General features: G+C 41.2%; 1 protein-coding gene across 1 annotated transcript; it reads right to left on the reverse strand.

The window, feature by feature from the left end:
- Nucleotides 1–6,658: 6,658 nt before the first annotated feature.
- Nucleotides 6,659–8,149, reverse strand: LOC146699262 (lectin subunit alpha-like). Its single transcript, XM_085472741.1, has 4 exons — nucleotides 7,851–8,149; nucleotides 7,199–7,540; nucleotides 6,979–7,067; nucleotides 6,659–6,839 (listed from the first exon to the last, which is right to left on the reverse strand). The coding sequence occupies exons 1-4, from the start codon at nucleotides 8,125–8,127 to the stop codon at nucleotides 6,741–6,743; spliced, it is 807 nt and encodes a 268-aa protein (XP_085328867.1). The 5' UTR covers nucleotides 8,128–8,149; the 3' UTR covers nucleotides 6,659–6,740.
- Between the last annotated feature and the right edge of the window lie 7,125 nt (nucleotides 8,150–15,274).

The following is a 15,274-nucleotide window of genomic DNA, read 5'->3' on the forward strand; positions in this document are numbered from 1 at the left end:
GGAGTGGAGTGGAAAGTGGAGACAGGGACTGCTACAGAGAGGCCAAGTACAGGTTCACTAAAGAAGTGGACATTGCTAAACATCAGCACTCTGAGAAGATGCAGCAGCAGATCTCAGAGAATGACTCGGCCTCTGTGTGGAAAAGTTTTAGGAATATCACCAACTACAATCCTAAAACCCCCCACTGACTTGCTCTTAGCCAACACCCTTAACGACTTTTACTGCCGTTTTGATGAGCCATCAAGCAGCCTTCACACCTCCAACGGCCCCAACAATAGAGACACTTTGGACACTCATTCCCCCACCTCTCCCCCCTCCATAGAGCCATCACCACCATCAAACACTTCACCTACAACACCCCCCTCCACACCCCACACCAAGGAGGATTTCACACCACCTCCTCCCACCACAACTCTTCATATTCATGAAGCAGATGTGAGGAAGCAGTTTAAGAGTCTGAATGCTCGAAAAGCTCCTGGACCAGATGGTGTGTCTCCTGCCACCCTCAGACACTGTGCAAATGAGCTGGCCCCAGTGTTTTCTGGCATTTTCAACTCCTCACTGCAGGCATGTCATGTGCCTGCTTGCTTGAAGTCCTCTATCATAATCCCTGTCCCCAAGAAACCAAGGATCACTGGACTAAATGACTACAGACCTGTGGCTCTGACATCTGTGGTCATGAAGTCATTTGAGCGCCTGGTTCTCTCCTACCTGAAGACCCTCACGGCCCCCCTCCTGGACCCCCTGCAGTTTGCATACAGAGCCAACAGGTCTGTAGACGATGCTATCAACATGGCTCTACACTTCATCCTGCAGCATCTGGACTCCCCAGGAACCTACGCCAGGATCCTGTTTGTGGACTTCAGCTCTGCCTTCAACACCATCCTTCCAGACCATCTCCAAGGCAAGCTTTCCCAGATGAATGTGCCTGATCCCATCTGCTGGTGGATCACTGACTTCCTGACGGACAGGAAGCAGCATGTGAGGCTGGGAAAGAATGGACCATCAGGACCGGCTCCCCTCAGGGCTGTGTTCTTTCTCCTCTGCTCTTCTCCCTGTACACTAACTGCTGCACCTCCACCCACCAGTCTGTCAAGCTAATCAAGTTTGCAGATGACACCACCGTTATTGGGCTCATCTCTGACGGGGATGAGTCTGCCTACAGGAGGGAGGTTGAACGTCTGGTGTCCTGGTGCAGCCACAACAACCTGGTGCTGAATGCCCAGAAGACAGTGGAGATTATTGTGGACTTCAGGAAGCACACAGCCCCACTCCCCCCCCCCCCATCATCCCGACTGACACCCTCATCACCTCTGTGGACTCATTCCGCTTCCTGGGTACCACCATCACCCAGGACCTGAAGTGGGAGCCCACCATCACCTCCGTCATAAAGAAAGCCCAGCAGAGGATGTACTTCCTGAGGCAGCTGAAGAAATTCAACCTGCCAACACGGACGATGATGCAATTGTACACCGCAATCATCGAGTCCACCTCCATCACCATCAACGTGTGGTATGCTGGAGCCTCTATCAGGGACAAACAGAGACTGCAGCGTGTTGTGCGCTCTGCTGAGAAGGTGATTGGCTGCAGACTCCCATCTCTGCAGGACCTGTACACCTCCAGGACACTGGGGCGTGCAGCTCGGATCACAGCTGACCCTTCTCACCCCGGACACAGTCTGTTTGACCTGCTCCCCTCAGGCAGGAGGCTCCGGTCCATTCGCACCAGAACCTCTCGCCATAAGAACAGTTTCTTCCCCTCTGCTGTCGGACACATGAACAATAACCGTATGACTGTTCCCACCACTAACACATGACCCTACACTGTGTTCAAAGCATCATTCCATGTTTGGCACTGATCACCACCTGCACTCATGTATAAATCTATCTACTTAGCACTTTTAATTTTAATTTTTATGTTTATTTAAGCGTCATCTGACAGTATATTTTGCACTAAGTACCACAGCAATTTCCTAATGTTGTAAACCTGTTCAACATTTGGCAATAAACCCATTCTGAGTCTGACCTCTCTTATGTCTGATGTCTGGATTGTATTCTTGAACAAGCAAAGCCCATCTTATCAATCTCTGGTTGTGGTTGTATATGCACTCCAGAAATACCAAAGGGTTATGGTCGGTATACACCATAACAGGAGTTGCGGTGGATCTTACGTAAACATCAAAATGGTTAACGTTTCTTTCTCAATGGTGGAGTAGTTAAGTTGGTGAGGCTTGAACTTAGCTGAGAAGTAGGCAACTTGGTGACTGATGCCATCTGCTCCATCGTGTAGCAGTACTGCTACACGTTGAAGGCCTTGCTGAAACCTGGAGCCAGTATAGGGGCACTGCAAAGGAGAGACTTGGCACAGTTAAATACATGTTGACACTGCATTTGTACTGCACAAATGACTTATAGGAGCCACTACTGTCGACAAATTCTGGCAGAAACTGCTATAGTAGCCCACTAGACCCAAGAATCACCTGAGCTCTCGTATTGTGGTGGGCATTTAATTTATTTTGCCTGAAATGCCAGAATCTCAGGTTAAACCTCACAAAATTTCAGCAACCACCAAACAGCTATATGTCGTCTTTCTCACCCGACGGCACAGACAGCTCACTGATTCTGATGTTTCGGTGGGTCTGTGCTTTGTGTTTAGAGAGTGAGCTTTATTTTTTGAGGTGAACAGGCTAAAGAGAAACCTAAACTGAGAAAACTAACCTGAAACCTACATGCAGTGGAAACACAGGGCGATAACACAGACCAGTAACAGGCAGGAGAAAACACAGGGCTTATATACTCACAGGAGCAATCAGGGAATGGGATACAGGAGAGCAACACAGCTGGGAGAAATCAGAGCTGATGAGACAGGGGAAACGTAAACTGAACACACTGACATTTGACAAGGTAGCTTCAAAGTAAAATAGGAAAACAACAGGTATGCACAGACACAAACTTAACACAAGATATGTCAACAGGGAGGGAACACAAAGATGTGGGACCAGGGCAGGCACAGAGACACAGAACAAAAGGAGCTCGAAATACAAAACAGAAACAAAACCTGAGAGCAAGAAATTCCCAACAAGAATGAATCTAAAACACAAGATAATAATCAAAACCAAAACCAATGAGTCCACAGACTCAGGACCATGACAAAAGCAATAATAAGAATTAACTTTGACTCGGCTGTTGCTGAGAACTTTTGTAAGTTAAAACATCAAAGAACAGTCAATTAAAATATTTACACTTAAAGTTAACATCTGAAAACTGGAGAAGTGGAGAACAAAAGAACGGCAGGACTTGATACTGTCAATGAGAGATGAACAGTATCTGAAAGATATGTTCTTAAGAAGTGGGGGAAAATGCAGTTAAGACCTGAAATAGGACCTGAGAGATGCATCTGGCCCTTCAGTTGATCCACTGACCATTCACTGAAATCTCATAAAAATGGTTTTCAGGGAAGTGTGGTTGTCAGTATCAAGAAGCCATTCTTAAGGAATGGAAGTATACGGAGGAGGTGAGTATAGAAGTAGATCAGTGAGTTTCTACAGCCATGATGGAAGGTTGGGTTGTTTTGTTTTTTTGTTTTTTTGTTGTTGTTGTTTTGTGGTGTTGGTAATAATACTTTTTTTTTCTTTTACTGTTTCACAAAGGGCTAAAAAGTCATTGAAAATTTTTGAAAAATGTATTCAAGCAATTTGGCAGGACAAAGCAAAAGCAGAATTAAAAACAAGAATAATCACAAAATAATAATGAAATCACATCAGTTATACTATGTAATTAACCTACTTTGATTTTGTTCTTATCTTTGGTAAGAGTATGAGTACACTTTGTCCACAGATGTCCTTATCTCTGTGTCTGTGCTAATGGAAAGGATCTAACAGGGAAGCAGGGTGCATTGAATATTCAATCCTTCAGGAGTACAGAGAGACCCCAAACCTTCTTAATATTGGGAGAAGCAGCAAGAAGCTTGGAAAACTGCAATTCAGCCAGGGGTCTCTTTACCCCAAGTTACTCGACAAGCATTACTTCATGTTATAGTGTTATTTGTCATCATAGTGATTAGTTTACCAGACCGATTACCTACAGACTATTTACTGGCATTCAAATAGTAAATTCAGCCCCACAATTTTAAAACAATTTTATTGCAACGATACAAATTCCTCAAACATCAACAATGAACATGGCTCCCCTCCCTCCTTTTCCTCCCCATCCCCGGCTACCTCCCTCTTCCCGCTCCACCACACTCACCCACACAGGTAGGGCCTTGGGCTGCGGGTGTGTCACCAGGGTGCAGGGGAGACATCCCCCCCCCCCCCCTCTGTCCCCTTCTGGCCACCTGTGCCTCAATTTTATCTCACAACTTAGACATCCACATTACTTACACTCTCATAACACACACATATATATATAGGGCCTTGAGGGTGGGCACGTTAACGGCGTCCAGTGGACGGTCTGTGTACTCAAACCTACCTCTGGCGCTGGTGCCCACCTCTCAATTTTAAATCCATGTAGACATTGAGGGTTCTCGGGAGGGGCCGTGCTAACACCTGCTGCTCTCTGGCAGCAGCACCATGCTCTCCCTTGTTTTAAATGCACTTTAGAACAACACGCAGCAACACTACACATGAGCGGGAGGAGGGAGGTATGGGGTCTTCACACACCCCCGTTCTCTGCTAGCCATCGGGATCCGGGCTGGGAGGAGATGTTGGCTGTCCGATTGGCCTCCCTGCTGCTGCGGAGCCTGGGACGGTCTGCTTGCCTCCACCCCGAGGGGAAGGGTAACATCTCTTGGGTCTGGGTTCTGTTTCCCCCTCTGGGGGCGAGGGTACCTGGACTCGGGGTATAGAGTATGTTTGGGGAGTGTGATTGTGTGTACATGTCCATTTATGTCAATCCTTACGTTGGGTGAGTGCTGAGTGTTTGTATATGTGTGCATGAGGGTGGGAATGCATGTTTGTGTCTGTGTGTGCCTGTTTGTCTGTGTCTATATGTCAGGTCAGGTCTTAGACTCCACCTCTCTGGGAACTCCCAGGCCCTCCAAGGCCTATCTCCCCTCACCACACTCCCTGCCGGTGACTGATGCCCTCAGGGGTCGGTGCATTGGTGGTTCTTGGTGTCCGGGGCTGGGCGCTCAGGTATGTACCAGCTCACTCCCGGTGGCTACCTGGCGGGGCCTGGCGCCTGTTGCTCAGTCAGGCCTCCTCCGGGGTGCGGGGGCTCTCGGGCCTCCGGCCCGGTTCACTCTGGCACAGCTGGCTGCCGGCAGAGCCGGCGGGCACGCCAGTGCAGCCCCCTCTAGCTTCTGCTCGGTGGCTACTGGGTGACACCTTGTCTGGGGATCCTCAGCCCTTCCCATGAGGGTGGCACGGATGCCCCTCCGGTGGTCCTCCTTGGGCTCTCGCACTCTGGGGCCTCTGGATGTCTGGGGCCTGGATCTCCTCCATGCCTGCTTCATGCCCTGGGGGACGGGGCTATGGCTCTCTACATCCTCTTGCAGACCATTACATGTGGAAACCATTTGAATACAAGCGTGTTGATCCACATAGGTGTGCACACGGGTGTTCACTGTTCATAGACCTAAATTACACCTTTCTTGGCTGCTACTTCAAAGCACATTGTGCGCTGTCTGTCCTGCGTGCTGCACAACAACATTGAATATTTAGTATTTACTGCTGTTTACACTTAGCTAGATTAATGCGATGGTGTTGTGTTTAGCATGTTGCTTTGGGTTTTTTTGCTTGTTTTCTATTCTTTTTCTCTCAACAGGTGATCCAGGAGATTTTTTTTCTCCCCCCCCTTTCTCGCTGTCCCTCTCCCCTTCTGTTTTTCTTTTCCTTCCTCTTTCTTTCTCCCTTTCCTATCCCTCACTCATGTCTGTCCCGTCTGTAACAACTGAAAATAAAATAAAATAAATAATAAAAACAAAGGTCGATCAAATGGACCAATACGGCAATGCCACGATGATCCATTTGGCAAAATAAGTCTTTGTTGGTCTTCAGACAACAATTCTGATGGCTAAAGAACCAAATGGGACAGGCAAAACAAAACAAAAAAACAAAAAACAATGAACATGGCTGAATATAATAACCTTTTTGTGTTTACTGTCAACTATTTCTTTTAATTTATATAATACATTAATAAAGGGGACAATATTAAATAACAGCAACATATCATCATCTCTTTGATAATATGGCAAAGTTTAAGGCATATGTTTCATATACAGTGCCATGAAAAACTAATTTTCCCCTTTTGGCATTCCTTAGTTTTTTGCATATTTCCCACACTTAAATATTTTACACAATTAATTTTTAATTTTAGACAATGTACATCCCGCTATCAAGGTTCAAAGGACTGTTTTTAAATGAACTTGATTATCCACAAATGGAGAAAACTGAACAGTGGTGAAACTTCCCAGGCATGGCTGGCCTACCGAAATTACTCCAAAAGTGCATTGTCCCAATATGTCCCAAGGAGAGAACCACTACTCACTACTCACAATACACCACATTTGCTACAAAAAATGTTAATCCCCAAAACCTTAAATATCATTTGGACTAATGAGTTAAAAGTTTCTCCTTTGGTATCTGAATGACTTTTTGTATTTTAAAATTGGAAAAAAAAAATTTGTCTAAAAATTTCTAAAATCCTGAAGGAGAATATCTGGCCATCAATTTCTGTCCTGAATCTTAAGCACACTTGGGTTACAAAGCTGAGCAGTGATCCAAAACACACCTAGTTCCTCTAAGTTTCTCTGTTTTCCTCATTCTCTTGTTTCTTGGGTTGAATCTTCCACTGCAGTTTGAAATCAGTCAATCCTTGATTTGTTAGCTTGGCTCCTAGCTGTGACAGAATAGAAAGATAAGTAGGTGGTTTCATCATTTTATTGAAGCTGTCTGTCAGTATATTTATCCATTGCTTTTTCTTTGTAGTTTGTTTGCTTTACTTTAAAATTTTCCAGAAGCAAAAACAAAACTTTTACCTGTTGGAGTATCTGGACATTAATTGCAGAGTCAGTTAAGTCAACATCAGTCAAAAACTTAGTCTTCACTGTCGTCCTCAACTTTGCCACTTAGCAGGAAACATGTAACCAAAAAATAAAAGTAAGTTTTGACAAACTGAGAAACAGGAGTTGTTGTTAGTCAGGGTATGTTTTTTTGTTTGTTTGTTTATTTGTTTTGTGTGTGTTATTGAACATTTACCTTGATGGCAAATGAAAACATATTTTATTGTACATATGTCGTCATCCCACTTGTGGAGGTTATTCTCCACCACACAATGCTGGTTACCTAGATAATTGTCTGGTTTGGAACTTTTCCAGTTTTCCAAGGAGCTCTGACTCTTGTCAGACCAGGTCCATGGCACTCTGTACAGACCGATCCAAATGGCATCATTGTTTGGTTTTAATGAACTGACCTCAGCGTTCTCTTCACTGTTTTCGATCACTGCCAAGTCCATGCTTAGTTTTATGCAGTATTCTCGAGCAGAGGGCCATGTTTTTGTAATAGAGATGTACATGTAATTTTTCTTGTTTTGCTGTGTAACTGCAGCAGATAGAAAATAAGCCAGTAAGCGGGAAAGAAAGTGTTTAAGCATTCAAGTAATCACGGCAGATGACAGATGATTCTGAATTTATTATGGATATCAAATAGTTAACATTGTAAATGAAAGAGTAAAAAATTTGGATAATCAATTTAATGTTTTCAAATCACTACTCAAACTTTTTGAGTTAGGGGTTTTCTTATATTTTATACAACAAATCTTCAGTGATGTTTTCTGTGAAATCTACTAGTAAAAAATGCAGGTTAAGTCATTAGTGAGGTCAGAAACCCATGAATGAAAATATTTTCTTACCATTGTAGCAAACGAAACTTGTGCTTGCGCCACAGTTTTTATCGTACCACTTTCCTTCAAGACCCAAGATTACACAAGTTTCATTTCCACCATAATTATCTGGATTGGTATAGTGCCAGTTGTTGTAAACAGTTTTGCTCGTTTCACCAGTTACTGCCCATCTCCAGGAGTTGGTGTCATTGCCTAGCGTATTCTTCCAGGACTTGGGATCATCCTGCAGTCCAATCCATGCCCAGTCGTAGGAAAAAGTTGAATTTAGCCTGCTTATATCATCCATGTTTTCGAAGGTGGCCAGGTCTGTGTACTTCTCTCTGCAGTATTGTTGAGCGTCATTCCAGCTCATTTTTTTGTCAACGTAGTAGTACTTACGAGGAGGGAACTTTGAGCAAGAGCAGAGACTAAACCCTAACATTGGTAATAGATAGTATAAGTAGTATTAAGTTAATTATTTGTATAATACACACAAGAAGATCAATATTGAATTCAATATTTGCCATTGAATTGCCATATCCTAGCATATTTTACTTTGTTGCTGGGGTCATAACTGCTGGATTTCTTGAAGATGAAACAATAATTCAGGTTTATTTCAACCATGGCATATTTTCCTATTTAGTCAGAAAGCTAACATTCAGTTTTAGAATTTAGCAACTCAGCGCTGAGTTGCTCCTGCAGACTTGATTTTGGTCTCTTTTATGGATTCCAGTTCAAATAACAATGGCCAACACTGTAACACTGTGAGGAATCATGAAATCGTTTTTCACCAGTATATGTCCTTCTGTGTATATAAGCATATATTGGAATGCTTTCTTGCATTTACACAATATCTCTTCATAACCTTCAGCTAATCCAAAATGCTGAAGCAAGGGTAGTGACAAGGACTATAAAAAGAGACAATGTTTCCCCCATATGGGCTTAATTGACGTGCAAGCTAAATTGAAAACAGTTTTTATTTTTAGTTGCATGAAAGCACTTCAACAAGCCACTTTTCTCTGTTGGTAGCTGAATAACTTAAGTCACATTTTACCTTTAATGTAAGTTCCCCATAAAAGTAATGTTACTCAACTCGTGGTTATGTGTGCTCTGCTGGTCTCCATTGAAACAGACACATGGAGGAGAGCAGATGCTCATAAAATACTAGAAGAGAGACGTAAAGTTCTTGTTCATGAAAACTTATGAGTGAAAGTTGAGGCAGTGTCTGCATGGGAGTAGCTTATGTTATGCACAGAGTCAAAATTATTGCTTTAGATTTATATATTTAATTTTGAGGAATAGAGATCATTTGTAGGGGTTCATTCAATGCCTCTTTGCACCTCCTCAAAGTTTTAATAAAATGAAACATAAGATTTTTTTGACACACTGTTTTTGAGGTAATGGAAAATGTCCTACTAAGGCTTCTTTTTCAACTTTACAATTCAAATCACACATTTCCATTATGCAAATTTGGGGATCTTACCAAAGAGAAGGAGAGTCAGTTTTGGGAAACAACCCATTTCTGATTTCACTGGAGAGAGGAGAAATATAGGTCAACACAAATAAAAACAAAAAACAAACAAAAAAACCCAACAACTTTAAAGCCACTTTTCATTATATCTGTTCCCGGTTTTCTCTGATGTGTTAATCCACAAAAGAATGACAGAGCATGCTTTTGAGAATGAGAATAAAGTCAGAAAATAATGACTTTAAAAGTTTTCTTCGGGAATATATAAAAAAGAACATAATATGAGAACACACTACATTACTTACTTAAATAGTAAGAAATAAATGTTTAAAAATTACAGTAAAAGTTGTTCTAACAGTCTTATTGCCCAGACAAATAATTTATTTACTTATTTTACTCTAGACAAAAGAAAAAGAACAGAATTTCTATAGTAGCTTGTGGAAAAAAATAGAAACTTTCCTGTCATTTAATTGTTTATCTATTACTTCATTATGTCGATTACGTTAAAGAGTCCAAAATTTAAAACTTCTGTCACATTTTTGAAAGATGTCAGTTAGGCTGGATTGGAGCTTCTGGCCCCCACGCCTTACACGTCTTACACGTCTGCCTTAGCCTCACAGACAGGTTTTTGGGGTGTTTTTTTTTTTTTCAAAAAAACCCCTCATCAATACAATACAAACTTACACTGATCAGTCACAACATTAAAACTAATGAAAGGTTGCATGATTAAGACTGATCTTGCTCTTTGTGTAGAAAATTGGTGTGGCAGGGATAATGGTTGAAGTAGCTGCCACACCAATTTTCTACACAAAGATCAAGATCAGTCTTAATCATGCAACCTTTCATTAGTTTTAATGTTGTGACTGATCAGTGTAAGTTTGTATTGTATGGATGAGTTTTTTTTTCAATAGAAATAACAGAAAATAGTGAAAATTTGGAAATTAGAATTCCCAAATCATGTCTTCAAGTCAGTCCAGACCCCAGATTTATTCACCCTAACAGCCGTTATCTTTGTATTTTCGGGAGTTTGACGAAATGATCTTTCTTTTTTATCTGTTTATTATTAGTCAATATATAACTAAAAAGAGACAACCACTCTTCATTTATTAACATATAATATATGCAATAGAATAAGTGCATATTGTTCTATCTATAATTTAGGCAACAAAAAAAAAAAAGGCACAATAACAAAATCTAAATGTTTTGAAACACTCAAATTCTGGAAATATAAAGATATACTTACAAGTTTGGTCAAAACTGTTTTAAGGTTGAGATCTGAATGCTCCACATATGAATACAGGCAATGAATTTACCACCCTTTAAATGGTTAGTCTTGGACCTTATTTTCATATGTAAATAATAAGACAAGTCCTCTAGGGGTGGTAACACACATCCAATAAGTCACTGTGACATACTTGACTGGAAGACCAAAAGTGATACTGTGTATAAGAAGTAGATGCGCAGACTCTACTTTCTGACAAAGCTTGGATCATTTACCTAGTGCAGCAAGATGTTGGAGAGCTTCAATCACTGCGTGGTAGGAAATAGGATTGTCACAATACTAGGATTTCAAACCCCATGTTGGGAAAATATTCAATACCATTTTGAATACCATGGGGAAAATTTTGAGCCCATCCTGTAACAACAGAAGCAATGACAATGAAGTTACATGTAGATCACCAAAAAGTTAACTAAATAATTATTTAAGTTTTGAGGTTTCATTTTACATAATTGTATTAGAGATAGTGAAGCTGAAAAATATTTTAAAACCTGCTAATAAACAAATGGTATAACAACTTAAACAGTCTAAGGAGCTTGGAAAGAAAAGCGTCTGACTTCTTTAAGTTGCTTGAAGACGTTTCACCTCTCATCTGAGAAACTTCTTCAGTTCTAAGGTCAAATGGTGGGGAGTCCCAGATTTAAGCCCTATGGGAGAGTCCCCCCAAGAGGGCCAATGGATCCCCTAATGGTCCTCTTTCTAATCACACAGGATGATTAGATTAATCTAATATGATTCCAGTAAGTTGTCATAATAAAAAAATAATTAATTTATTAAGCAATACATAAAACCTGTTTCTCATTTGTATTCATTGTTAAATTTGAAGAAAAGGCTGTTGTGAACTAAAGCATCATCTGTTTGTTTGTTTTTTCCCCCCCTAAATGATCCAGTGTTTCTGCTGCCGCTGCATTTGACTGTTTCACAAGAAGAGTGCCATGACAAACTGTAAATGTAAATGATGTGTAGTTGTGCCAGGAAAGTGTCCTTGATTTGCGATTTTTTTTTTTATATCCTCTTTATTTACATCTTATTTACAGGGTCTATTACAGTAGTTCCCTCACATGTTTTACACGGGATTTATCAGCACATATTATCTATAATAAAGAACCGATCAAATTTAATAACTGATATAGCTCATTAGACTTTACATTCACTTTCATGCTCAACACAGTTTTCTTTTATTTGTAAACTACACAAAAACAAAACATTTCAGAATAAATCGAAATCTGAAAAATATTTTGTTTCATGTAAATTTGTAAATTTTTTTGTAAAAATGATTTTGCAAATTCTGCAATTCTGCAAGTATTAAATGTGTAATATGAATAAAATAAGTCCAAATACAGTGGAACCCCGACTTAGAAATACCCAATTTAATGAAAAATTCAAGTTACAAAGGCACTGAACTGCAATATTTCTGCCCGCGTTACGGCAAAATGCCCGTGTAATCAAATCCGCTGGCTCTGATTGGCTGAGCCTACAATGCCCACAATGCCTTCCGAATTATGTGACAACTCCTTGGCCTTCGTGATTGCGCTTCGCTGTTCCACTTGAACAAATATTGTTGTTCTAGTTAGCATTTAGCCTATAGCCTATCATTCAGCATCGCCTCACTCAAAACGCGCGATGGGTGCTTCGACTTACGAAAATTTTCGACTTACAAAAGACCCTCAGCAACAAATTAATTTCATAAGTCGGGGTTCCACTGTATAATATTTATCAAGGTGATGTTTAAATATGCATTTGGTGAGGTTGTAGTTTAGTTGGGAATGGTCAAAAGACTCCTATGAGTAGAAGATCAAGGGAACATTTAACCTTGCCTGAGATAATGTTATTCGGGCCCCACTCTGGAGCCAGGCCTGGGAAAGGTCAACTGATCACCACCTGGTGGTGAGTTGGATCAGGTGGCTGGGGAGCATGTTGGACAAACCTGGCATACCTAAATGTATAGTGAGGGTGTGCTAGGAACACCTAGCAGAGACCCTGATCAGCGAGATCTTCAACTCACAGAGCTTCAGCAGCATTCCGAGGGAGACTGGAGACATTGAGTCCAAACGAACCCCCAAACCAAATGGTGGACAGCAAAGGTGAATGGAGCCACCAGGCTGAAGAAGTGCTATCAGGCTTGGTTTTCCTGTGGGACTTCAGAGGCAGCTAGTACGTACTGACATGCCAAGCGGAATGCAGCTCAGGTAGTGGCTGAAGAAACAACTTGGTAGTTGGAGGAGTTCAGAAACGCCATGTCTAGCTCTGGGGGTGAGTTTCTCTGAGATATGGCCCCTGGGGTGGATGAGGTTAACCCTGAGTTCCTGAAGGGTCTGGATTTTCTAGGGCTGTCTTGATTGACATGCCTCTACAATGTTGAGATCAGGGGCAGTAAATCTGGATTGGCATCTTCTTATAGATGGTTCCTTATAGATGGTTTCCATCTATAAGAAGTGGGACCGGAGGATGTGTTCCAGCTATAGGAGGATGACACTCCTCAGCCTCCCTGGGAAATTCTATGCCAGCATGCTGGAAAGGAGAATCCGTCCATTAGTTGAACCTCAGAAAAAGGAGGAACAATGGGATTTTCGTCCTGGTTGTGAGACAATGGTCCAGCTCTTTATTCTCTCGAGGATGTTTGCGGGTGCCTAGGAGTTTGACCAACCAGTTTACATGTCTTTTGTGGGATTCTCTACATGCATGGTTTCCACCGTGAATAATGGAGGAAGAGGTATGATGGTGTGGGGGTGTTTTGTTGGTGACACTGTTGGTGATTTATTCAAGATTTAAGGTACACTGAACCAGCATGACTACCACATCATCCTACAGCAACATGCCATCCCATCCAGTCTGTTTAGTTGGACAGTCAGTTCAACAGGACAATGACCCCAAACACACCTCCAGGCTGTGTATGGGCTATCTGACCATGGGCTATCTGGAGAGATGAAGTGCTGCACCAGATAGCCTTGCCTTCACAGTGACCTAACCTAAACCCAACTGAGATTAACTGGAGATTAAAGGCAAAAGGGCCAACAAGTGCTCAGCATCTCTGAGAATGCCTTCAAGGCTGTAGAAAGACCATTTCAGGTGGCGACATAATGAAGCTCATCAAGAGACTGCCAATACAGTGCAAAGCGGTAATCAAAGTGAAGGGTGGTTATTTTGGTTATTTTGAAGAATCTAAAATATAAAACACGTTTTTGTTTACAGCATAATTCCATATGTGTTCATTTATGGGTTCATTTATAGTTTTGATGCATTCAATGAGAATCTACAATGGAAAAAGTCATGGAAATAAAGAAAAACCATTAAGTGAGGTCTTTCCAAACTTTTGACTGGTAGCGTATATTTTGAAAAATGCGTAGTAAATTAGTTCTGATTTTACTACTTCTGGTAACTGACTTGACTATGAAACTAGAAAAATGTCATTCATACCTCCATAGCAGAAGAAAGGATATTGTGCATTGCATAGCTCATTGGTCCAGGCTCCATTTTTCACCACTATTGCAGCACAATTTTGTTGAGTTGATTTCTTCAGTGTCTGACCAAATCCAGAGTGGATCAATAGAGAAGCAGATCTCCCCTTCTTCATCCTCAGGTGTCAGCATTGTACTGACATCATCATTGGTTTCACTGTCATAGATTTGCACCAGAGTTGAATGTTTGCTTATACAGTTGGTTTTGGCATCATTCCAAGTCCTCTGATTGTCATCGAAAATATACTCGCTGCCTGTTTAAGAAACAAGTTATGCACATCAATGTTCCATGAATATTTATATTAAAGTATATTTGCTAATGCTACCGCACGCCTCATCACTGTCTCACTGTACTCATGCATGCCCTGCAACAGCCTCATACACATCTGCCACTCCTGACTTTCACCTCCGTAACTATTTCACTTTGTCTTTGCTAACCTCGTCTGGTGACAGATATAATTTGGTATTATTTAAGGGTCTAATGTTTAATTTCTCAATACGTATATAACTCTACATTACTACAACTTAAAAGGGATTTTCCTTCAATGCTCCTTGGAACAAATTACAACAGGATCTGAAGTTGTACAACTTAACTGGACTAAAGGGTTTTAAATAAATTCTTAGGATAATGGAGAAAGCCTCGTTGGATGACTATTCCTGTTCTTAATCTTCTGTTTTTAGTTGGAGATTTAGGTAACTGCCAATCATTCATCCTCTGATCATTCCAAACAGCCACACCTTTAGCTGTGAAGCACCTTTGTAAATGCCTTTAATGTTGATTGTTACATCAAGGAGTTTGTAGGGTGGACTGCCTTTTATTTTGACCACAGTTTTCTTCTGTTTATCTTTGTTAGGAGCAAAGTTATTGTCCTTTGGTTTGGTTTTGTGTGTGTGTGTGTGTGATTTCCAAATGAAGCTCTCCCAAGCATTGAAACTTGTATTGAAAAAATGTTCATTACCCAAAGCTTTTAAATGCAGTCCTTTTTGGTGACATCTGGAGGCGAAACATGAAGAGCAACCTCAGCTAAAATCATTTTGATGAATAAATGTTCTGGTCTTCATGTTGCGGTCTGGCCAACCCTAGACAGGCCATACTACATATCTTTAGAAGTTGTTCTTTTGTTGAGAACTTTCAATTTTATTTAAATAAACATTTGCACAGCCAGAAATTGTTTACAGAGGCATAATGTAACTACAATGCCTATGTGAAGGCTGTGAAATACATCAGTGAAGTGCAGGGCTGATGTTT

Source organism: Copadichromis virginalis, linkage group LG11, assembly GCF_057382275.1.
Source record: "Copadichromis virginalis isolate Kocher_CV1m ecotype Utaka linkage group LG11, C_Virginalis_male_GT1.1, whole genome shotgun sequence".
Lineage (NCBI taxonomy): Eukaryota > Metazoa > Chordata > Actinopteri > Cichliformes > Cichlidae > Copadichromis > Copadichromis virginalis.